The sequence below is a fragment of the Tupaia chinensis genome, unplaced genomic scaffold (assembly GCF_000334495.1).
Source record: "Tupaia chinensis unplaced genomic scaffold, TupChi_1.0 Scaffold000511_1, whole genome shotgun sequence".
Classification (NCBI taxonomy): domain Eukaryota; kingdom Metazoa; phylum Chordata; class Mammalia; order Scandentia; family Tupaiidae; genus Tupaia; species Tupaia belangeri.
In genome coordinates, this window is record NW_006160024.1 from 505,705 (window position 1) to 530,667 (window position 24,963).

General features: G+C 44.2%; 1 protein-coding gene across 1 annotated transcript in view; it reads left to right on the plus strand.

The window, feature by feature from the left end:
- Positions 1-24,963, plus strand: part of ACOXL (acyl-CoA oxidase like) — a 391,620-nt gene that overhangs the window by 14,438 nt on the left and 352,219 nt on the right. The window contains exons 2-5 of the mRNA XM_027774989.1: positions 6,162-6,245; positions 17,297-17,383; positions 17,953-18,051; positions 24,165-24,279. Of these exons, the coding sequence (XP_027630790.1) occupies positions 6,162-6,245; positions 17,297-17,383; positions 17,953-18,051; positions 24,165-24,279 (385 nt within the window). The remainder of the gene's footprint in view (positions 1-6,161; positions 6,246-17,296; positions 17,384-17,952; positions 18,052-24,164; positions 24,280-24,963) is intronic.

The following is a 24,963-nucleotide window of genomic DNA, read 5'->3' on the forward strand; positions in this document are numbered from 1 at the left end:
GTGTGCGTGCGTGCCCAAGATCCCGAGAGGAGAATGGAGGAGAAGGGATTGCGGCGTGGCCATCCCCCCTGGGGGGTGATTTCTTGCGTTCTGTCTGTATGTCTCTCTCTGTCTGTCTGGTGAGCACACGCGCCCTATAGCAAAAAAACCTCTCCAAAAAAAAAAAAAAAAGAAAGAGAGAGAGAGACAGAAAGTGAGACATCACCCCTTGAGGGGATGGCCACGCTGCAATCCCTTCTCCTCCATTCTCTTCTCAGTATCTTGGGCATGAATGCACATGCACCTGGCATGAGTTTAAGCCACCAGGTCCAGGACTCAAACTGCGGTCCACTACATGGGAGTCCAGCGACATAGTCATTATGCCAACTGCTAGAAACGTCAAGTTACATTAAAAGGATATCTCATCAGGCTAATATTGGACCTCTCACTGGAAACAATGAAAGCAACAAAAGAATGGGAAAATATATTTAAAGTGTTAAGTGAAAAAAAATTTCAGCCAAGAATATTATACCCAGCAAGATTATCCTTTATATGGGTGGGCGGAGGGGGGGAGAGGAGACAAAAACATTCTCAGATAAATAAAACCTGAAAGAATTTACCAACACCAGACCAATTCTCCAAGAAGTGCTGAAGGTAATACTCAGCCTAATGTTAGGGACAAGTCCAAAGTTGAATGTTAACTTCCAGGGTTTAAACAGAAAGATCAGACCACTGTAACACTGCAAATTCAATAGAAGAGAGATTAATTTCATGAGATTGAACTAGTGAAATAGGATTTTATGACTTTTGACAACAACATTACTAATTTTCTTCTATGCTTTGTTTTACATATTTAAGGATTTTTGTCTTCTCTTGAACTGTTAATAGGTTCATCTTCCTATTGTTTGAACCGAATCCTATCCTTTTTCCTGCCTTTAAGTCTTAAGCAAATTTCTCTTAATATTTTTTATTTTGATCTATTAAAACTAGAACTGTTTATCTTGAAATTAAAAATGCATTAAAAGAAAATGCCTATGTACCAACTGTAGTAAGCTATATAGCCCCAGCTAGGTGCTACTTTATAGTACGTTCATTTTATTCACTGAGATTTATGCCTAAAGTCAGACATATATGTGTTCATAGGCATGTATTTATCAGCGGTGCTTGCTATTGAAAGCATTTAGATTAATTAAAATCTTTACTAAATAAATAAAATGTGAAAAAAGGCATGTAAAGCAACTGTAGATACCAGAGACAGAGTGGGAGAAGGGTGGGAAATGGCAGAGGGTGAGAGGTAGGGAATCAAGGGAGGGGGAAAGTAAAATATATAAGAAACAAGAAATGGAAAATTATTTGTTGACAGTAACACATATGGTAATATCCTTGATTGAGCCAATATACAGTGTATTCTGTATGTAAAATTCCATTTTGTATATTGTGTAATTGATATACAGTGAATGAATGTAAATAAAATAAAAAAAAGAAAGAAAGAAAGAAAAAGGGCCTATGTGTGGGTGGAGAAGAGACTGTTCTGGAATCTTGACTATGCTGGTAGATAATTGACCAGAACTCATGCACTTAACCTCTGTGCATTTCACTGGAAGTAATTTTACCTTAATAGTAATAACAAAAAAGTACTGATGTTTTGGGTAGGACTTGGCAAGACAGCCAGGTAGGAGGTATCCACACACAAAGTGGTGATTGGGAGATGGAGGAAGCAGCCAGTCTCGGGATCTTTTGGAGGGTGATCAGACTGGCTAGCCCAGTAGGCCAGAGTCTTGAGTGGGCCTTGGACAACTGAGTGCTTGAAACCTTTTTATTTATCTTGCTTTCACCCCTTGTCTTTTTGAAATAATGTGAAGCTAATTAAAACAAAGAATGCATGCTTCATCAGGTTGAGAAGACATAACTACAAATCGAACTTGAGATAGAAGAAGCATAATGCTAGTTTAGGCACTGATCTTAGAAAATGAAAATCAGAAATATCTTTCTAAGACCCTTGTCTGGGCTCCAGTGCCAGGCTGCTGAAGGATAGGTTGCAGGGTGGGGGTGGTGGGCTGTGTGAGACTTTTAACATCAGATAAAAAGCAGCTCACACTGTACACACTTAGCCCATCCTGAAGCAAGTTGATTTTAGCTGAGGAAATACATATGTCTTTTAGAGACTCGCTGGGTTTATGAAACTGAAAATATACATTTTTACAGAATTTGAAGCAGCACATTGCATCACAGAGTTCTGCTACATGAAGTGGTCTTCAAAGAAGGGAGATTATGTTAGGAACTGCTAGGTTTCTTCTGTTTGAGGTGGAATTTCTTCGGTAGAAATGTAAATAACATTGACTGTAATTTGTGATAAAATATGAGCTCGAGGGTATTATCTATACATTTATGGGATTATTATCATTTAAAATGATTATAAATTTACATACTGACATGGAGATCGAGTTTAGTTTGGATATATCAAGTATGAATGAAGGCAGCTATTGATACAGTGCAAGTACTACAAAAATATATGCAGAAAACACATCTCAAATATTTTATTTTATTTTTATTATTTTTTAGGTTTTTGCCATAGGGTGAATGTGCATGCTGGAGAGAGACAGAGAGAAGGAAAGTGAGATATAATCCCCACCTCCACCCCCTAATGGGGATGGCCACACTGCAATCCCTTCTCTTCTATTCTCTCCTCTTGGGATTTTGGGCATGCATGTATATGTGCCCAGGGTGGGGTCTGGGACTTGAACTGTGGTTGTCATGTGAAGGGTCCAATACCTTAACCACATACCACCTGCTGGCCCTCACATGTCAATTATTGATTGATCATTACCAGTATTGACATTTCAGTTAGTGTTGCCAAGAGGAGAAACTTGTCAGAATTAAGACATTCTTTAATTAAGAGCAACTACCAATCGGCAATGAAATAAGAGAATGTATATATGGAGAAGATATTAAAAATATATGTCAGTAAGACAGTTGATCAAATTAAGCCTGGGGTCAGTTCTGGAAATTTGCTTTGGCTTCACCAACTGGATGGCCCAGTCGAAATGCGTGCTTACACGAACAAGAGAAGATTAATAGCAGACTCCTACTGGAATTTCCCATCAGATCTAATAGCAAAGGGCTGTCTCATGCAGTCGAAGGAAGGGAAGTAATTGTCATAAACCATTTGTAATGCTCCAGGATGGCTGGATTTGGGTTGATTCTGCAAATGTAATTTATTTCAAGCCTATGAGTAAAAATGATCATGGTTGAATACACCTTAATGACAGGGTCCTACTCCTTGTATAGAGAATGAAGAGAATGAAATATGAAGAGTACTATGAACAGTTGGACGTTCTGAGGGATTTTCTTGGTCCTGATGGTTTAGGTTCAGCTAAAGCAGAGCAAATGGTTTAAGGCAGGGAAGGGCTCGTTGTGATGATTCCAGATACGGTGATGCTCAGGAAGATGGCCCGGGGACACTATGACAGGTTGATGTCAGGTGTTCTCTCGGGACGAGATTGGTGGTGCAAATTAGGAATGGGCTGGTGGTGAAGGCTGGGCCACCCAGAGTCCCGGGGCTTCCTCCGGCTTAATAATGAGGGGCAGTGAGGGGCCATGCGAGGTGTCCAGATGAAGGATCTGAAGATGCTCATCCTGCCACGTACCAGGTGACTCTGCTTGGGCAGGTGCCTCATCTCCCTGAGCTTGGGCTTTCACACCTGTTATATGAGGTCATGCCTGCCTGTCCATAGTCGTCTCACATGGAGGGTTGTCATGGGGATTTGTGTGACAGGACTCTCAGGTCCTCAAAAACGTCCGTGAGTATCTGCTACAGTTGTTTCTTATTATTTGCTGGTAACTAACTCTCTAGCGTGAGCGGGGGCTGGAGCCACATGATGGTTTGTGCTCAAGCCTGGAGATATTTTGGGAAATAATCAATACGAGATGCATTGGGTTGAAGCCATGATAAGAGTCATAAATCTTGAGAGTCTGCTGCTTGATAAAATTAATAGCGCTTGAGAGAAACGTAAAAACCTGTGGGAAGGGAAAATATAGAATGTGTCTGGGGAGAGAGCATGAGCCAATGTAGAAAGCGACAGCCGTCCAGGGAAGGCTGGTTATTGTCCTGCTGAGGCAGTGCACACTGCTGCACATTCATACACACATGCACACACAGAGAGGCACACCCATGCACATGCACACACACATGTACACTCCCACAGAGAGGCACACACAGGCACACAATGCACATTCACACATACATGTACACACAGAGACACACACATGCACATCCACACATGTAAACACAGAGGCATATGCATGCACATTCATATACACATGTACACAGAGAGGCACACACATATTCATACACACGTGAAAACACAGAAGCACACACATGCGCATTCTCATAAATGCACACACAGAGGCACATGCATGAACACTCATAAACATATACACACAGCATCATACACACATGTACACACAGAGGCACAAACATGCATATTTGCACACACATGTACACACAGAGGAATATGCATGCACACCCACAGACACAAGCAAACACAGAGGCACATACATGCACATTCACACACATGTGCACATAGGCTTACATATATACATGCACAAAGGCATAGGCATACACATGTGTACATGTGCAAACACACACCACACACATGCACATATACACATATATGTGCACACATGCACACATGTTCACAAATGCATTCATGGACAAGCAGACATGTTCAGTCATGTGTGCACATATGTATGCACACATACACTGGCAACAAACACCAGTATTGTTGGTTGGGTCTCAGAAAAGACTAGCAAATGAGGACACCTAGAATTAATTTCAACAATGGACAGTTGCAGTGGCCCATCGGGGCTCACCACCTTCTAAGGAAGTGCTGTTGGCCTCTGAAATGTTAAATGACACAGGGACAGTGTCTTTGCCTCTATAATTTCTCAGTGGTAGAGAAGAGTGGGGTCATATAGCTGTGGAATGTGAGAAGAGGGCAAGGAGTGGGCCTGCGCAAGAGGTCCCAGGCCCTCATGGTTATGAATTATCAAAGTAGCAAGATAGTCTATGGCTGGAAAGGAAAGTGAGGAATGTTGCTTTTTCTGTGTTCAGAGTGTTCCCAGACCTTCCTGATCCTCTGTTCTTACAAGATTGTCCTCTGGGCTTGAGCCAGGTTCTCCCAACAGGTTGGAAGATTAGTTCAGAGAGTTCGAGGGTCTGTGACACTCACTGGAGGCGCTGGGTGGAACCATGGGGGTGCCGCACCTACAAAGGGAATCCAGTAGAGCCAGGAGGGACGAACCTTGCTAAAGCAAAGCAAGGCCTTGAGGGAGCATCTGTCACCAACCCTGATCTTGATGTGAATGCAGTCAACTTCCTATTGTAGAAGAGGAGTCTTATTTTATAATTTTTTGTTTTATTTTTGTTTTATTTTGGCAGAAGGCTCATGTGTTCACCAGAGAGAGAAACAGGGAGGGAGAGGGAGAAAGCACTACCAAGTGGGGTGTGGTCATCTTGCAATCCCTTCTTCTCCATTTCATCATCGCATTGAGATCTGGGTCATGTATGTGCACATGCCAGGAATGTTTTACAAGCTACCAGGACTAGGATTCAAACTCCAGTCAACTAATGGGATCTGGTTTTCTTGATCATCAGGCCACAGGACCAGCCCAAGAAGAGTCTTTGTGGTCAGAGCACAGAAGACAACATTAAAAACAAAAACAAAAATAAGACAAAAAGATCAGGATGAGCCAGTGGGTGGTGTGGTGGTTAAAACTGCTGGACTCTCCTGGCCAATTGACCAATTGTGTGATTCAAGTCCTGGACCCAGTGGTTTGAAAAACATACTGGGCACACATGCATATGTGCCCAAAATACTGAAAGGAGGGAGAAATGGAAGAGAAGAGATTGCGATTGACCAGCCCCCATGGGGGGAGGTGCTTTCTCGCCTTTCCTTTCTCTCTTTCTCTCTCCCTCTCTTTGGCAAGTGCACACATTCTCTGACAAATTAAAAAAAAAATCACTTGCGTGAATAGAGTGATGAGATTATTTCTTAATTTAAAAATTACTTATTGTGTTTTCTTTTATTATAAAAGTTACACACATGTATTATAAAAATGCGAATTTAAAAGGTCAGAAAGCCATAAGATAAACGTTGACACTGAGTCTGTCATGTTTTCAGGCAGAGAAAACAAAGAATTTTGTCAGTCGGAGCCTCGTCATAGGAGAAGTCCTCTGCATGGCGGACATGGCCACTGGAGTGAAGGTGAGAGGGGCCGGCACCACCCACAGGGATGAGCTCATATCTGCGGGGATGTCGAGGAGTGGGAACTGTAGCCTGAGACCCTGTATTCTGTTTACTGGAATAGGTGTTTGTAAAATGTGCACCTAATAACCCACGCTTCCTCTTTAACCATTACATCCAATCTTGTTTTTGTTCTTCCTTTGCTTTTCTTTTTGAATGATTTGATTACATTCTATCAGTCAATGATTTTCATCTGCCTTAACTTTATAAAAACAGTATCATAATCATTTGCGATTTACTTTCTTCACTTATTGCTAAGAATGATCCATATTGTTGCATGTCACTTTACTCATTAATTAAACAAATTTAAGACTTTTTCACTTTTATTTTAGAGGTTTTTGCCTTAGGGCAACTGCATTTGTGGCAGACAGAGAGAAAGAGAGAGACAGACAGAGACAGAGACAGTGAGAGGAAAAGTGAGAAATCGCTCCCCCCGGAGGAATGACTATACCACTATCCCTTCTCCTCCAGTCTCCTCCCAGATCTTGGGCATGCACTCACACGTGCCCGGTGTGATGTTCATGCTACCAGGTCTGAGACTTGAACTATGGTTGGCCATGTGAGAGTCCAGTGATATAACTGCTATGCCACTTGCTGGCCCCAAGACTTTTTTATTTTGAAACAATAATGCTCACAGGAAGTTAGAAAAAGTCATATGAATTTTGATCCAGTCTCCCCCAGCAATGACATCTTATAAAGCTGTATTGCAAAATAAAACTGGAAAACTGACATAGCGCAGCACTGTTCAATAGAATACAGGCCTTGTTCAGATTTCACTAGCTTTAATTAGTTTTTTACACACACTCAGTTGTGTATATGTGTGTGTGTGTGTGTGTAGTTCTGTGTGATTTGGCCCCATATATACATTCATGTAACCTCTACCACGATCATGATATAGACAGTTCTATCATTATGAAGAAACTCCACGGTGCTGCCTCCCTCTGCCTCCCCCCCTGTATTGCTAGAGGGTATGTGCACTTACCAGAGTGAGACAGGAAGACAGAGAGTGGAAGAGGAGAAAGCACCACTCATGGGGGATGGTCACACTATATTTTTTTCACTCCCATCTTTCCTTTTTTGGGGGATTTTGGGCAAGCCACCAGGTCCAGGACTTGAACCATAAGGCTGGTTATTTGGGATCCAGCTGTCTCAGCAACAGGCCAAACTGCAGAACTGGTGCTACCATTTTTTTTTCTTTTTTTTGGAGAGGTTTTTGCTTTAGGGCGTGCGTGCTCACCAGAAAGAGAGAGACAGAGAGATAGAAAGCGAGAAATCACCCCCCAGGGGGAATGGCCACGCTGCAATTCCTTCTCCTCCATTCTCCTCTCGGGACCTTGGGCATGCACGCACACGGGCCCAGCGTGAGTTTTAAGCCACCGGGTCCAGGACCCGAAATGTGGTCGACCATGTGGGAGTCCAGCGACATAGACATTACGCCAACTGCTGGTCCCGAAGTTCATTCATTTTTGACTGCTATGTAATATTCCTTCGTGTGAATTTACCATAGTATTCAAGCATCTACCTTCTGTTTATTTTTTAAGAGAGATTTTTGCTATAGGGCATGTGTACTTGCTGGAGAGACAGAAAGAGACAGAGCGACAGAAAGCCAGAAATCACTCCCCAGGGCGGATGACCACGCCACAATCCCTTCTCCTCCATTCTCCTCTCAGGATTTTGGCACACAAAAATGCGTGCCCAGTGTGAGGTCGAAGCCACTGAATCTGGGATGCAAACCGTGGTCAGCCAAGTGGGAGTCCAGCGACATAACCATTATACCATCTGGTGGTCCTTTGTCCACTTTCTCATGTTGCTTGCGGGATTTAGCTAATGTGAATGCACTGCTGTGAATACTTTTCTCCATGTCTTCAGTTGAACAGGGTAAAAGCTTCCTTTAGTTATATAACTGGGAATGGAATTGTGTTGTAGGACTAATGAATACTTAGCTTTGAAGAATAAGGTCGGCTATTTTCCAGTTACTGCATTGATTCACATTCCCACCAGCAGCATGTATCAGATCCCATGGATTCACATCCTTTCCCACAGCTGGAAGTCTTGAACTTCTCTAATTTTGCCAGTAACAAAATGGCATCTCATCATGGTCTTGCTTTGTGTGTTGCGGCTCACTGAGGATGATCAGTGCAATAGCATAGGGAAGGTCGCTGCTGCTGAAGCCTCCATGGCGCCCTAAGTCTCCTGGTAGAGGTCACTCATGTGGTCCTGCATATGCTCCTTTTCCCTCTCTGACTACCATGGGGTCTTGAGTAAGTCCCCATATCCAGACTCCTGCTGTCCCCAGAAGTGAGACATTAAACTATTGCTAGAACATGAAGATAGATCGAGTAGACCGGAAGTCAAACTGGTTGGCAATGTGTCCCAGATGGTGGTCATTTCTATTCAGTGCAGACATTTTCTGTGGGGAGGAACTGAAAACAAAGACACCTGTGAGTACCACTCTGTGGTGAGGGCCTCCATCGTCAGAGTCTTTGGGAGAGCCTGGCCACCCTGTGATTTCAGCCAGCAGGATCTCTTACCTGCTGGGGTTGGCTGAGAGAGCAGTCAGCTTAGGTGAACAAAGAGGAACCTCTCAGGAATCTAGGGGACTCTGGTCTAGACTTATGACCCCCCCTCCGCCCCCAGTTTGTGCTTTTGCCATATTCCTCCTCACCTGCCTTCTCTTCATCAAACCTCCAATGGGTTGTGACCACAGGGACATCTCTGAGGGCAGGGCCATCTTCTGGGCAGGGAGCCCTCTTCTCTGGTCTCCAAGGTCTTGCACTGAGCTTAGTGCATAGAACTGTCCGGGGAATGTGCAAATGAATGAAGTAGGGGCTGTCTATGGTTTAAAGCACATACCAAAAACATTTCAACCAATTGCAATGTACAGACCTAATTTAGATACTGGTTCAAGTGACAGGCTGTAACGAGATGTATCAGCTGGAGAAATGTGAAATTAGACATTTGACAATATTAGAGAATTACATTTTTGGTGGGATAATGGTTTTAGAGTTATGTTCTTTGTGTTTTTATTTAATTTTTTTTTGAGAGGTTTTTGCTATAGGGGATGTGTGCTCGTCAGAAAAACAGAGAGAGACAGAGAGATAGAAATGAGAAATCACCCCCCAGGGGGGATGGCCACACCACAATCCCTTCTCCATTCTCCTCTCAGGATCTTGGGCACACATGCACACATGCCAGACGTGAGTTTAAGCCATCGGGTCCAGGACTCGAACCGTAGTCGACTATGTGGGAGTTCAGCGACATAGCCATTACGCCAACTGCTGGTCCCATAGAGTTATGTTCTTAAAAAGATCCTTTACCATTTACAAATGTACAGCAATATTTGAAGATGAAATGGCATGGATATCTGGGTTCAACTTCAAGCTAACCCAGGATGTAGAAGGGAGAAGTGGATTGGAAGAGGGGAGAAAAAGCATAGTAGACCATGAGTAGGCATCTATGAATTCATTATATTCCTTTATTTTATTTGTAAATGTTCATGATACATTTTAAAAACACTTTATTCTTCTGTATTCCAGAAGGAAATTTGAATACATTTAAAAAATAGTTCTTTTAAAATGCTTCTCTGGATCTGGCTCAGGGGTATTGCGCTGCTCACCAGATCTAACATGACGACCCTGGTTTGAATTCTCAGCTTGGTCAAGGTGAAATATGGGTATCAAATGGCCTGTCACTGTGGTCTTGCTTTGTGTGTCGCGGCTCACTGAGGATGGTCAGTGGAATAGCACAGGGAGGTGTGCTGCTGCAGCCCCCTTGGTGCCCCGAGTCTCCTGGTAGAGATCACATATGGCCCTGCATATACCACGTATAACTGCATATGAATGATTGCTTGGGCATGTGTGTGAGTGCCCATGGACTGGAGGACTGGAGGAGGAAATTGTGCCATGAAGAGACTCTGCAGAGGGTGCTTGTCCTCTCTCTCTTCTTCCCTCTTGTGTGTGCACATGCTCTATCATGAGTAAAAGCAAGAAACATAAAACACTTCTCTGATCACATCATTCTCCTGCTTCCTGTTCCCACTCTGCTTTTACAAATTCCTCCCTGTCCTGGATGTCATCCGTGGCTCTTTGCACAGTCTGGCCTGGGTCACCTCTCCAGACACATTCTGTTCCACTTCCTCTCCTCCCTAGAATCTCCTGCCATATTGGCCTTCATTTTTTTCTTTTATAAGAGAGAGATTTTTGCTATCGGGCATGTGAGTTACTGGAGATAGAGATAGAGAGAGAGAGAGAGAGAGAGAGAGAGAGAGAGAGAGACAGAAAGCCAGAAATCACCCTTGAGGATGAATGGTCATGCCACAGTCCTTTCTCCTCCATTCTCTTCTTAGGATTTTGGGTATGCATGCACATGTGCCCAGCGTGAGTTTTAAACTGCTGAATCCGGGACTTGAATTGCAGTCAACTACATGGGAATCCAGCAATGTAACCATTATGCCATCTGCTGGTCCTGGCCTTCTCTTGTAGTTGTATTTTCCCCCACCTTTGGACCACTCTTCCCACCCACCCTAGGTTACTCTTTCTTCTCCTTCACCCAGTTGACACCTGCTCCTTCTGCAGGTCTCAGGTAGTCTCCTTCCCTCAGGAGAACCCCTCTGAAGTATGCGCTTGAAATCCCACCTACTCATTGTCATATGTCTTTGTGTCTTACGCTTTTCTGTCATAGCATGTACCCATTTCGGATCTATTTATTTATAAGGTTTCTTTATGTCTCTTATCACCATTAGAGGGCAGCCCCCTTGAAGACTATGGTCACTTGGTTCATAGTAGGTGTCAATACCTGAGTATTGAGCGAATGCATAGAGTAGAAATAGTGGTTCCTCAAAAGATTAAACATAGAATTACCATATGGTCCAGTCATTCTGCTCACTAGGTTTATACTGCAAGAATTGTAGTGTCCACAACATGTACTTGTGTGCCAATGTCCACTGCAGTATTATCCACAAGAGCTAAACGGCAGAAAGAGAGCAAGTGTCTGTCAGCAGCTGGATGGATATACAGAATGTCTGTACACATGATGGGATAGGATTCAGCCATAACAAGGAATGACATCTTGGTTCATATCACAGCAGGGGTGAACCTCGGAAACATTAGAACCTCGGAAACATTATGCTAAGGGAAATAAGCCAGACAGTAAATACTGTACAAGTCTGTTTGTTTGAAATGTCTATAATAGGCACATTCAGAGAGACAGAGGTCCATGAGAGATCACCAGGGGTAGGGGGAGGGGAGAACAGAGAGTTACTGCTTTTAATGAGCATAACGTTTTGGTTTGGGTTGATTGAGAAGTGTTAGAAATGGTGGTGATTGTACAACACTATGCAAATAATTTAAAGCCACTGAGTTTCATAGTTAAAAATGGAACACTTTATATTATATGTATTTTACTGGAATAAAAGTAACTTAATTAAAAATAAGTGGTCTAGCTGCGATGGTACACAGATAACACCGCTGCTTGAAAGGCTAGCACTGCATGGGAGGTCTGGGTTTGGGTCCTTGGTCAACTAGAACATGCCAGACACAGTTGTACACACCTACGATCCTAGCTAATTGGGAGACTGTAGCACAAGGATTGCAGAGCAATGAGACCTTGTCAAAGAAAACGACCTCTGGCTCTTTCTCTCTCCCTCTCTCATAAAGAAAAAAAAAGAGCTTTATTTGCTTTCCTACACATCCATTATTGTGAGAAATTCCCTCTCCTCCTTTTTTTCCTGAGATGGGCAATCCTAGACACTTGGAGAAACCTGTCCAGTGTGCCCGAGTCTGGCTGGGAGGGCCATGGCTGTCTTTCTGTTGATGGTGGAGGGAAATGTCTAGGAAGATGTGGTGGGCTGGGAACACTCACTGGAACTCTGGATTGGTTGGGGGGGTCCCTAGATCTCCCTGCCAGCCCAAGAGCAGCTGGTGGGCTCTGCCTTTCACAAGAGCTGGCTATCAAACCAAGGAGGGGGCATCAGCATCAATTCATCAATGTCTGAGCCCCTTTTCTCTCTCCTTCCAGATCTGTGCTTATCTGGAAGCTGTTTCCCTGAGCACGCTGGACAAACACAGCTATACTCACATAGCCAAGTGCTGGCAGGGCCTGGGGCTGGCTCTGAGAGCCTCTCACAATGACAGGGGTGGAGATGCTAGAGAGGTTCTAGGGAAAAGGACCTTCTTACTGAGGGCTTTGAGTCCCTACTGTGGCTTGGGAGTCAGCCCAAGGTCTCCTGCCAACAACGTGGATGCTATTCTGGGAGAATTCTAAGGCTAAGAGAAACACGCATGCTTCCCTTTCTCCTTCTCAGGACTGCTTTCTCTCTTCCGTATTTGAATCCCCATACTATCTGTTCAGTCAGCTTGGGCTGCTGTAACAAAATACCGTAGACCAGGTGGCTTAAACAGCAGGTGTTTGTCTCTCACATTTCTCGAGGCTGGAAAGCCCATGGTCAGGGTGCCAGCCTGGTTGGATCTGGTGAGGGCTCTTTTCCAGGTGTGCAGGTGGCTGCCTGCTGTAGAGAGAGGCGCGTGTCTTTCTGTGTCTCTTCTCTCTCTCTCTCTCTTTTTTTTTTATAAAGAGGTTTTTTTGCCTTAGGGTGTGTGCACTTGCTGGAGAGAGAGAGAGGGACAGAGACAGTGAGAGGGAAAGTGAGAAATCACCCCCTCCCCCAGGGGTATGGCCATGCTGCAATCCCTTTTCTTCCATTCTCCTCCTGGGATCTTGGGCACATATGCACACATGCCTGGTGTGATTTTCAAGCCACCAGGTCCGAAACTTGAACTGTGGTCAGCCATTTGAGCATCCAGCAATGGGACTGCTACACCATCTGCTGGCCCCTCTGTGACTTTTCTTACATGGGCACTAATCCCATCATGGGGTCCCCACTCTCATGATCTTTTCTGATTCCTGTCACCTTCTAAGGGCCTCATCTTTAAATACCATCACATTTGAGGTTAAGGGCTTCAAAGTATAAATTTTGAGGGGGCACAGTTCAGTCCATATAGTATATCTTTCCTGGGGTCACTGTTGTCTCAGAACACTTGCAGACCCAGCCAAGCCGGTACAGTCTGTAGCATCCCGGACTGCAGGACTGCAGTGCAGGAGGCTTCATTGCAGATCACAGGTCTGGACCCCTGGGTTGGCCTGGAAACGTGCCAGACACACACGTGGGCACCCAAGATCCTGATGAACTGGGGTCTGAGGAAGGGGGATCATGGTGTGATGAGATGCTGTCAGAGGTGCTTCTCTCTTTCTCATGCATGTGCATATATTCTCTGTCATTAAAGAAAAACAAAACACTTCCGGTGTCTCCATGTATCCCATGGACTTCTGGAATGAAAAGATACTGAATGCCCTTAAGAGCTCTTGAGGAGGGGGCGGCAGGCGGCGTGGTGGTTAAAGGTGCTGGATTCCCACATGGCCGACCGTAGTTCGAGTCCTGGACCTGGTGGCTTGCTTTCTCACTTTCTCTCTCTCTCTCTCTCTCCCTCTCCGGTCAAATTGAAATAAACAAATGAATAAATAAATAAAGTTAAATAAAATAATTCTTAAAAAAAATAGGAGCTCTTGAGGAGGCTCCTTTCGCTGCTGTGTAGAAGGCCTGGCCCACCACAGCTGTGGTGCTGTCGGCTTTCTGCACTCACAACAGACCTTCCTGTTCCATTGTGGCAGGGCAAGCTGGAAGGACCTGGGCTCTCAGTTGGTCTTTAGGCCTTGCCCATCACGGTTCTGGCACCTTCCTTCGTACATCCATCCTGAGGTTTCCCTCTGTAAATATGGCGCTGCTAATGCTCATTCACAGGCTGTGCTCAGATTTAAGGGGGTGGTGTCTCCGAGGAACTCTGTGTCAAGCTGGCATGTAGCAGGAGCTTGGCGAGTTGGGGACACTGTCACCCCTGAGATGTGGTGGGGAGCCCTACCCAACAGTCTTCCAGGTAATAGCTCCATTCAGGGATTAAGGTGAACCCAGGTGTGTTGCTGACTCTGGCTGACTGGATTTCCCTTTGACTGTGGTCTCTCTCCAGTTAGTGGCCGTTTGGAAGTGAAGAAGCCCTATGGGAGCCCTGTCCTTTGACCCCTTCTTCCTGTCCTGGCCATAGTTCCCAGCTCCCAGGCATCTCTGCCTATGGCCTGTGGAGGCTGCAGCCAGCCCTCACTGGGCCTGTTGTGCTCTTCACCTCATGTGCTCGATGTTATCCCTGTCCTTTTTCTTCTCCAAGGGAGTGAGAAAGGAGAGCAGGACCTTTACCAAAGAGACATGACTAGGAGGGTCCATGTTTCAATTAGCTTTTCACTAGGCATCCCCTTTTTATTTCCTCACCACCATTTTCCCTTGTTTCTCTTGGAGCAAGTGGACCTCACTGTGTCCCATTCACTGAGTCTGCTGGGGACAGGAATCTGAGCAGTGAGGACAGCGGTGGACACAGTGCCCTCTCAGGACAGTTCACACTGCTCCCTAGTGATGGATCGATGCCCTTCTCCTTCTAGTTTCAGCATCTCTGTGTTGATGTATCTGCCCTTTCTCTGGCTCTTCCTCCAAGCTGCCTTGTTACAGTTACTGAGCTTCCCTCTCTCTGGTAATAGGCCAAGGCCCAGATGTCTCCTGGAGTCTTCTCTTGCCTTCTTCTTCCCAATCCATCCCATCATCTCTGTCTCTGCACTCCCCTACCCACCTCCTTCCTGCCAGCTGGGCTGAGAGCCTCCCAACCAAGAGGCACTTGCTAAAACTGTTAGGTCAAGGAGTCATCTGCTTAGAAACCCCCAGGGTACTTCTGGGGCTTCTCCTGCACTTGGCCCAGCTTGGTCAGATTACCTGACATTCAGGGAATGTGACCTTTGTGGGAAGAGAACCCACATTTAGCTAAGTGTGTAGACTGGGGTCAGGCAGATACTGCCTCTGTTAACTGCTGCACTTTCCTGCAAACATGCAGGTTCATTCACCCAGCTCAGGACTCCAACTAATACAGTTAGTGAATAGAGGCTTTCAAAATGTGGATGAAACTAGTTTTTTTCCCCCTCCTCCTTCCTAAAGAGGAGGAAAGGATTTAAAACTTAGAAAAGGAATATATTGTGAAGGACATATTAGCCAAAGATCAAAGGGATTTAGGGGTGGAAAACTCAACTTGTTTTAGTTTTAGAAAAATATTTTTTTTGAACTTGACTTCCAAGATGGTTTAGGAAAAAAGAACATGTGCTATTTGATTTGATTCCATTTTCCTGTGTTGGAATTAGTAATGCATTTACACTACCCACAATGATTCTGTGAAGTATTGGGTAATTAGGGCATTAAGCATCTTCCCAGGATACATTATGATTCCACGAATAAAAAGCACTTCAAGTGTCAGATGTAATTAGTGAAATTCATGTGTCTTAATACCAGAGCATTTTAGGTGGTCAGAGCTGGTAGAGTTGACCAAGTCCATTTCATGAAGTTGACACCAGGTTGATCATACACGTGGGGTGCAGAGGGCTTATTTAATTATAGTAAACCCAGAAAAAAGCCTAATTCATACTTGTCTAAGTAAAAAAAGTGCTTATTGGCTTTTGTAACTGAAGTGTTCAGGGCATGGCAGGCCTCAGGTGTAGGTGTGCAGGACCTGGTCTCTCTTGTCTTTTGGTTCTGTCTCCTTCCCTCCTCTCATCTCCATAATATTTGCTTCATTCACTTGCTCGTCAATATGTCCACCAGCAGCACTGAGCCTCTATCCCTCCAGGTTTCATTACCTTACAAAAGAGAGTTACTTAGATCTTTCTCAATAGTTCACCTATGTGTCCCCATAGCTGCTCTGAACAAGTCCACCTCGATCGTGGGCAGGGAGGTGATATTATGCATTTGGTGTCTTTTTGTCCTTTTGATAATAGACATTTTAACTGGGGTGAGATTATGTGCATGTGTGTGTGTGTGTGTGTGTGTGTGTGTGTGTGTGTGTTTTATTGCCAGAGGTATATGTGCTTGAAAGAGAGAGAGAGAATGCACCCTCCAATGGGGCATGGCCATGCTGCAATTTCCCTTTCTCCACTTCTCCATCCCGACAGGATTTTGGATATGCATGCACTTGTGTTTTTCCAGCCACCATGGCTGGGACTTGAACTGTGGTCAGTCATGTGGGATCTGATTCCCAATGCATAGAGATTATCTGCTATGCGATGGCCCATTCTCATTGTGGTTTAATGTGCATTTCCCTAATGATTAATGATGCTGAGCATTTTTTTTTCCATGTTTGTTGGCTATTTATATGGCTTCTTCTTCCTTTTTAGGTTTTGCCATAGGGCATGTGCGTTTCCCAGAGAGAGAAAGAGAGGGATAGTGAGAGGGGAAGTAAGAAATCACTCCACAGGGAGATGGCTATGTTGTAATCTCTTCTCCATTCTCCTCTTAGGATTTTGGGCATGCATGCACACACACTCTGCATGATTTTCAAGCTGCTATGTCTGGGACTTGAACTGTGCTTAGCTATGTGGAAGTCCAGCCAGTCACTTGGACTGACTCTAGGGGAGAAGGGCTTCCCGGAGTAAAATTGGGGTTTTGTGGCTAGAAGAGGGAAGGGATGCTGACCTGCAGACATAACAAATGTACCTACATTTGAGTTCTGTCTTTGTAATTAGTCACCCTTGTCTTTCTAAATATCTCTGCTCAACTTACCCTACCTCCTTCCCCAGTTGTACTCGTTTTCCTCTTCCTTGTCAGTAACACTTCTCCAGGTTTTATACAAGATCAAACAAAGCACTTGATGGTTGACAATCACTGAATTCTCATGGCAACCTTATGAAGTACTATTAGACATGAGGCAGCTTGGATTTGAACTTCGGCCATCCCTCTTTCGCAGGGTGTGGTGTCTCCAAGAGTTTGACCCATGAGCCATGTCTGCCAGGCAGCGAGGGGGGAAGGACAAGGAAGCTTGTCACATGTGGGACTTAGGTAAAGCTCAGAGAGCTGAGTGGTGTTTGGCCAGTGGGTTCAATTGTCATTAAATTGTTGGCTATTGCTAATAATGACTTGTATTGTCTTTTTTTTCCAGTGTGGAATAATTTATTGGCTATTTGGTGGTGCAGTCAGTAATCTTGGAAGCCCCAAACACGTCACTAAGTGGTTGCAGCCACTCCAGGTATGGTGCGTTTCTCACTGGATGTATTCTATGGAGAGCCTTAAAAATATATAGTAGTTGGGAACCAGCAGTTAGCGTAATGGCTATGTCTCTGGACTCCCACGTAGTCAACCGCGGTTCATGTCCCGGACCCGGTGCATGCATGCCCAAGATCCCGAGAGGAGAATGGAGGAGAAGGGATTGCGGCGTGACCATCCCCCCTGGGGGATGATTTCTCACTTTCTGCCTCTAATGTCTCTCTCTGTCTGGCGAGCGCACGTGCCCTATAGCGAAAACCTCTCCAAAAAAAAAAAAATCCATAGTAGTCAGATATTTGCATGTGTGTGAAGAAAAAGAAAATAAAACAGATCATTTGTGTCAGCAAAAATCTTTCTGAGAGTGAGAATTTTAAGACTATCCTTTTTATATTGCTTTGCATCTGTCACATTGTTAAACTCGTTGGCTTAGCACACTTAGCAGACTGCATTTTTGTAGTCATCTCCAGCTCACCTCTCCTTCTCTTACCAACAATCCTGAAGTTAGAGCGTCCATCTGCCTGCTAATTCCCCTCTACCCTCTGGTAATTTTAGGAGCAGAAGTACACTGGGATGTTTGCAATGACTGAGCGCGGCCATGGGAGCAACGTCAGAGGGATCCAGACAGAAGCTACCTTTGACCTTTCTACACAGGTGAGGATTCTGTCCATCATTCCACACTTCAGGGCAGCAGGACACCTGTACAGAACCAGACTTGCATTCTTCCTGAGGCTGGCTTCACACCCTCCATGTGTGCTCTCTGGCCTGAGGAGCTTAGGTTTAGAACAAACACCCCGTGTTTTAGTAGAGGTGGATACGTGCTCAGCCTGCGTGAGTCCAACACCAACCAGCATTTCTCGTATGGCAGCTTCAGTGCACCAGGCGCTGTTCCTCGTTCTTTACAGGCGCTTGGCCACTTAATCCCTTGTATTAGTATCTACTCTATTAGAGCAGTACTAATGCCATCTTGGTCCTTTCCTAACTGCTGTGGTTTGCATCTGATCTCTTAATATTCATGTGTTGACACTTGGTGATGAGATTAAGAGGGTGAAAACTTAATCAAATGATGATTTTTGAAAGGATAATATGTATAGTGTTCTCATTTAAAAATGAGACTAAATAATAACAATCTGAAAAAAATGATGAAAAGGTATTTGATGATGATGACATGGATAGTATGTCTTTGTCTTGACTGATGTGCATGGTAATCGTCTTAGAAAAAGAAATGTAACACACTGTAAAGATATATGTGATTAAATGTAATACATAAAAACTTTAAAAGGAAAGTAGGACCTCTGGAAAGCAATCGGGATTAAGGTTATCAGGGTGGCACCTGGTAGACTTATAAGGAGAGGGAATGAGACAGGAGACACGTGGACACAGACTCACGCCCTCCCACTTTGTTCTGTCTTGCCTGTGACCCACCAGTAGCAAGGTCCCAGCAGATGTAGCGTGGGCCTTGGATTTCCAAACCATGAGCTGCATAAACGAATGTTTTTATAAATTACCCAGACAGGGTCAGCAGGTGGTGTGGAGTTAAGGTGGTTGGATCCCATTTGGCTGATTGCACAGTTTGAGAACTGGGCCCAGCGGCTTGAGAAACATACTGGGCATATGTGTGTGTTTGTCCAAAATCTCAAGAGGAGAAGGAGGAGGACAGATTTTGGCATGACCTTCTCTCTCTGTTGAGCCCATGTGCCCTATAGCAAAATAATGAAAAAAGTACCCAGACTTAGGTCTTTTCTATTATTGGTGACAGAACAGACTAGAACACATGTAGCAGCTAAAGGACTAGAAAAGATGCCTTGGTTGGTGCTCTCCATTGTGGCGTACAGCAGGTGGGCACGGTGCGTGGGGTTTCCTTATCAGGACCTCAGTCCCCTGTACTGGAATCACGCAGAGTCCTTTGCTCTGACCTGCACTGTTCACATAACAACTGAAACAAAAGCTTTACAAAGCAGTCTTCCTTTTTCTACCTTTACCACCTGTGGTGAACTGTGCTATTTTTTTCTTCCCATTCCTTTCTTTTCTTCCCTTCCTGTCCTTTTTTCTTCTCTTTGTTTTTCTCCCTTTTCCTTTCCTTATTTTCTTTTTTTTTTAAGAGAGATTTTTGTGCATATGTTTGCTCAGAAGACAGACAGAGACAGAAAGAAAGAAAGTGAGAAATCACCCCCAAGGTGGGATGGCCACGCTGTGATCCCTTCTCCTCCATTCTCCTCTCAGGATCTTGGGCATGCATGCACACGTGCTCAGTGTGAGTTTAAGCCACTGGGTCCAGGACTTGAACCACAGCTGACTATGTGGGAGTCCAGCAATGTAACCATTACACCATCTGCTGGTCTCTCCCTTTCCCTTTTTTTTTTTTTTTTCAGGGAAATTTTTGCTATAGGGCATGTGAGCTCACCAGAGAGACAGAGACAAAGAGACAGAAAATGAGAAATCAACCCTCAGGAGGGACAGCCACTCTACAGTCCCTTCTCCTCCAGTCTTCTCTTGGGATTTTGGGCACACACACACATGTCTGGGATATCTTAAGCTGGTGGGCCTGGGACTTGAACTGTGGTCGATTATGTGGGAGGCCAGCAACGTAACCATTACGCCATTCACTGGCCCCTCTCCCTTTCCTTTTAATTCATTAAACAATGTTGGTCAATACTTGAAAAGTTGATATCCATCTCCATAATGGGTTGCAAATCTGCACTGTGAAAACTCTACTTTGAAACCCTCAACTTCCATCTCTTTAAGTCCTATTTGCTTGGAAAGAAGGAAGCAATCTCTATTTATTTCACTTCCCTGTATGTTTTTTTGTTTGCTGTTGGCGAGTCCTAAGAGTTGCAAAGGATAAGTACATTCTGAGGTTTCCCCTAGCACTGAGACTTTGAATAAGCGTGTGCACGAGCAGAGGTGTGGGTGTTGTGTGGCTGTTTGACTACCCAGTCTGTTCTTCATTTTCACCAAGTTTGTCCTTTAGAATCTGGACTTTTGTTAGCAAGGTTCCTGAGCCCCAAATGCCAGTTGGAAGTGGCCAGCGTTTAGAATGACAGATTCAGGTGAGGATGTTAGTTCTCTACAGTAGCCTGTGAAGCCCAAGGTCATATAAGAGCAAGAATAAGCACTGGCCTTTGTTGCTCACACCCTCGGTACCTGCAGACTCCCTCCGGGTAGTGTTATAGACTAATTAACATGCTGTACCCTCTCCACAACAATCCCATAGGCACATTAAGCTGTCTTTAATTGAGCACTTCTGTACTTGGCTAAGTGTAACATTGTGGCTAATGGCCTATAATCTTATAGGAAGGTGTTCTTGTTCCTGTTTGACAGATGGGGAAACAGGCTCACAGAGGTTAAGAAACTGTCACAATCCCTTCTCCATTCTTTTCTTGGGATTTTGGGCATGCATACACACGTACCCAGTGTATTTTCTAAGCTGTCAGGTCTAGGACTTGAACAGCACAGTTGGCCACGTGGGATCAGCTGCCTTCACCCCCTGGCTGGCCTGGGACTGCCCCCTGAACACCTTGGTTTTTCTGCTAGTGAAGGCAGACTAACCTAACATCTTTTGGCTTTTGGCTGGTTGCTTTTTCTCCCCAAACCATGGTATTAAGGTCACCTTGCTGTCATTAATGGAGGAGAAAAACCACCTACAATTCTTATTTATTTGTTTCTTTTTATAATTATTTTTTTCCACAAAAATAATTTCCTGTGTTGGTCCCATTTTCCCCAAACAGTTTAAGTGGTTTAGCTACCTGGTGTGCCCCAACAGCTGCCGTGCTCTGACAGGGGAGTTGCAAAGTTGAAATCATAATGATGAGAAGCCTCTGGTGAACATTCTGTCTCCCGTGGGGGTGGGAGAGAGAACGAGCCCATCATAAACTCACGCCACCAAAACTGACATAGCAGGGAATGGATTTCTCCCTTCATTGGGCTCAGTGCTTTCCCCTTCATTTCCCTTTTAAAATGTTAGAGCATATCAAATGAGCCTTCTCTCCCCCAAGGACTATTTCAAGCTCTTACTTTTTTTTTTTTTTTTTCTATTCATTCCTGTGGGCTGGTTGTTTCATTTTTATTTTTGGAGGATGGATTAGAAAGCTAAGAGATAAGAGTTATTTTTACCCTGTATGCTAAATAACAAAAATGAATGAGCTATGAACTCTCTGGCCAAAGCCATCTTTTTTTTTTTTTTTTTTTTTTTTTTAGCATTTACAATACTGCCTGTTTTGATGGCCTTCAACAAATAATTATAGTCGTAAGTGACACACATGGTGTGCGTTATTTGGATCCAGCGTTAACTCCAGCGTTTTGGCTGATGAGAACTTTCCAAATCAAGTATCTTGCCAGAAGTGACAGACTCCTTCCGAAGGGCATCGGATGTTTGCAGGGACTGGTGGCCTCTTGCTATCTCCCTTGCCCCGCAGATCTTTCCTGCCAGATCAGTGCAACCTCTTCTACTGCCCTTCCTTCCCTGAGGCACAAAGCACCACTCCCTCCCCGCCACAGGTTGTTGTTTTGTTGTTCTTTTCACTACTCCCAGCCTTAAGTAACTCCTCTCTTTAAGAGGTCTCTGGCCCAATAAAGCCCCCAGCGATTTCCCTTGAAAAGATTCGGCTTGTCCATTTATGTTTCTGAAAATCCCTTGCACATGTTCAAAGTTTCTCTGTGCAAACATGTCAGAGAATGTTTTCTTAGGCTTCAAGACTGTATTTCTTGGCCAGAGGGAGCATGTAGTCTATATAGTTTATAATCTGAAATCTGAGATAATCTTTGTGATCAATGGCTTGTTGGTTTAGTTCAGCCACATCTTCAATATTGTCCACTCCAATTAAATTTGCAGTTCAGTGCTTTGCCATTTTCCTCTCCTGTCCCAGGTACCCAGTATTCGGAGCTGGCAGTGTGGTCAGTCACTCCTGGGTAAGAGGTTTAAGGGTAGCTCAGGTGGCAGGCGAGACTGGGGAGTGCCAGGAAACGAAGGGCAGCATTTCCTTTGTGGTCTCTGTATGGCTTCAAGAGAATAGGAAAAAAGAAGACTGAAGTTTGAGCTGAAAATAAAAAGTCTGCATTTTTTTCTGTTTCCTTGACCAGTGCTAGCTTCAGACTATTGGAGCTAGAATGATGGGTCAGACTCAGAGACAAACTGGCACATTCAAAGAATCTTTCCCTCATGAGATAGACTTGTTTGCAAGTCCTTCTGCTTTAAGGAATTGGATGTGTGGATCTTTGGGGAGAAACTTTAATTATTATGTTTATTGGTCAGAAAGTGGAGAAGAAGTTTCTGAAATACCATTCCAAAGGCTTAAATGAGAGATTTCTTTTTATAAAAATCACAATGGCTTGAGCTGATAGTTCATGCGATCGTGAGAACAGAGCATAGTTACCTGTTAGTCTTGTCAGGATCTGAGCATATAGTTTTAGCCTTTGGTGAATTGGTTACTGTTTAAACAAAGACCCATGTCATAGAAGCAAGGAAACCATGGAGGGTGTAAAGAACAACAAATCTCTTGATTTGCCCAGAAGGAGCAACTACTACAGATCAAATGAAACACACAGATACGTACCTTGAAACAACTCAACTAGGGTCTGGATCATTGAATGTGTTATCTTTTCTTGGGAACCTTATAGGTGGGATATTTGGGGAAGAGGTTTGTTGAAAATTGATTATATACCACTAGGGCTTTTAGGGATTTGGGTACTAGATTATTATTATTATTATTTTGGAGAGGTTTTTCGCTATAGGGCACGTGTGCTCGCCAGACAGACAGAGAGAGACATAGAGACAGAAAGCGAGAAATCACCCCCCAGAGGGGATGGTCACGCCGCAATCCCTTCTCCTCCATTCTCCTCTCGGGATCTTGGGCACGCACGCACACGCACCCGGCGTCAGTTTAAGCCACCGGGTCCGGGACGTGAACTGCGGTTGACTATGTGGGAGTCCAGCGACATAGCCATCACGCTAACTGCTGGTTCCCATGGTACTGGATTATTTTAAAGTCAAACCTCTATATAGAGTAGGGAGAAAGATGTTGATAACTGAAGAAAGACTTTGTACAATAAAGTCTGGCAGGCTTGGCCAAATATTGGATTGCTGGGAAAGTCATGATGCATTTTTGCATAGAAAAACAGAAAAATACATAATAACTTTTCCAACAACTCAATAGCACACACATTATCCCAATGGTCTGAAGAAGTCAAACTGGGCAAGAGTGAATGAACACTTTATTTTTTATTTTTAGATTTTTGCCATGGAGTGCATATGCTTGCCAGTAAGACAGAGAGAGAGAGAGATGGAGAGAGAGAAAGTGAGAAATCACCCTCCAGAGAGGATGACCACACTGCAGTACCTTCTCCTCCATTTACCACTTGGGATTTTGAGTATGCACACACATGCGCCTGGTATGATTTTCAAGCTGCCAGGTTCAGGACTCAAACTGTGGTTGGCCATCTAGGAACCCTGTGCCCTAACCCCCATGCCACCTGGTGGCTCCAATGAAAACCTTTTATTGACTGAAAACTAGCAACTTATTTTTCTGATTGGATTATCCATTGAAAAAATCACTTTAATTTCCAAGCATTTGGAAACTGAGGTGGAGATGATTCAGCTGACTTCACAAGGTTGAGCCAGCTGATTTCCAGCTGTCTCCTTTGCTGTGAAATCCCCTGAGCAAAGTGCCCTGCTCTGTCTGGATCCGTTTGCACAATAGTCATTGCATTGAGCCAGGAGTTGAAATGAGCCATTCGAAGGAAATGCTGTGATCTCCACTGTTTCTGTGTAGGAGTTTGTGATTGACACGCCATGTGAGGATGCTGAGAAGATGTACATCGGAAACGCGATGCATGGCAACTATGCAGCAGTCTTTGCCCAGCTCATCATAAGTGGGAAATCTCAAGGTGCGTCACTGACACAGAAGACTAGAATAATTCTCTTTACTATTGCTGTTTTCCAGTGAGTACTTTACCTGAAAACCCGCTTCACAGGCTGTTTTTATTTTGTAAAAAAATTAAGTATTGGGTGGGAATGTAAACTGGTTCAGCCACTGTGGAGAGCAATATGGAGGTTCCTCAAAGATCTACAAATAGAATTACCATTTGATCCAGCAATCCCACTTCTGGCTATCTATCCAAAGGACAGGAGAACGCTCATTCAGAAGAGTGCTTGCACATCAATGTTTATTGCAGCATTATTCACGATTGCCAAGACTTGGGACCAACCTAAATGTCCACCAACTGATGAATGGATTGGAAAAGTGTGGCATAAATACTCTATGGAATACTACTCAGTCATAAAAAATAACAAGACACTGGCATTTGACAGAAAGTGGTCAGATATAAGTGGTCAGATATGAAGGATCTATTGCTGAGTGAAGTAAGCCAGGCTAAAGAAAGATATTGTATGTATCCACTTAATATATACTGACTTTCCACACTCTATAGTAGAGAGCGAAATATTGGAGGACATAAAAACAATGAAAATACTTAACGAGAATAAGACAGTGTGGAATGGGGGGATAAAGAGAAGAGGATAGAGAAAGATAGCAAGAGAACAAATAGAGAGGCATGACATTAGTGGGACAC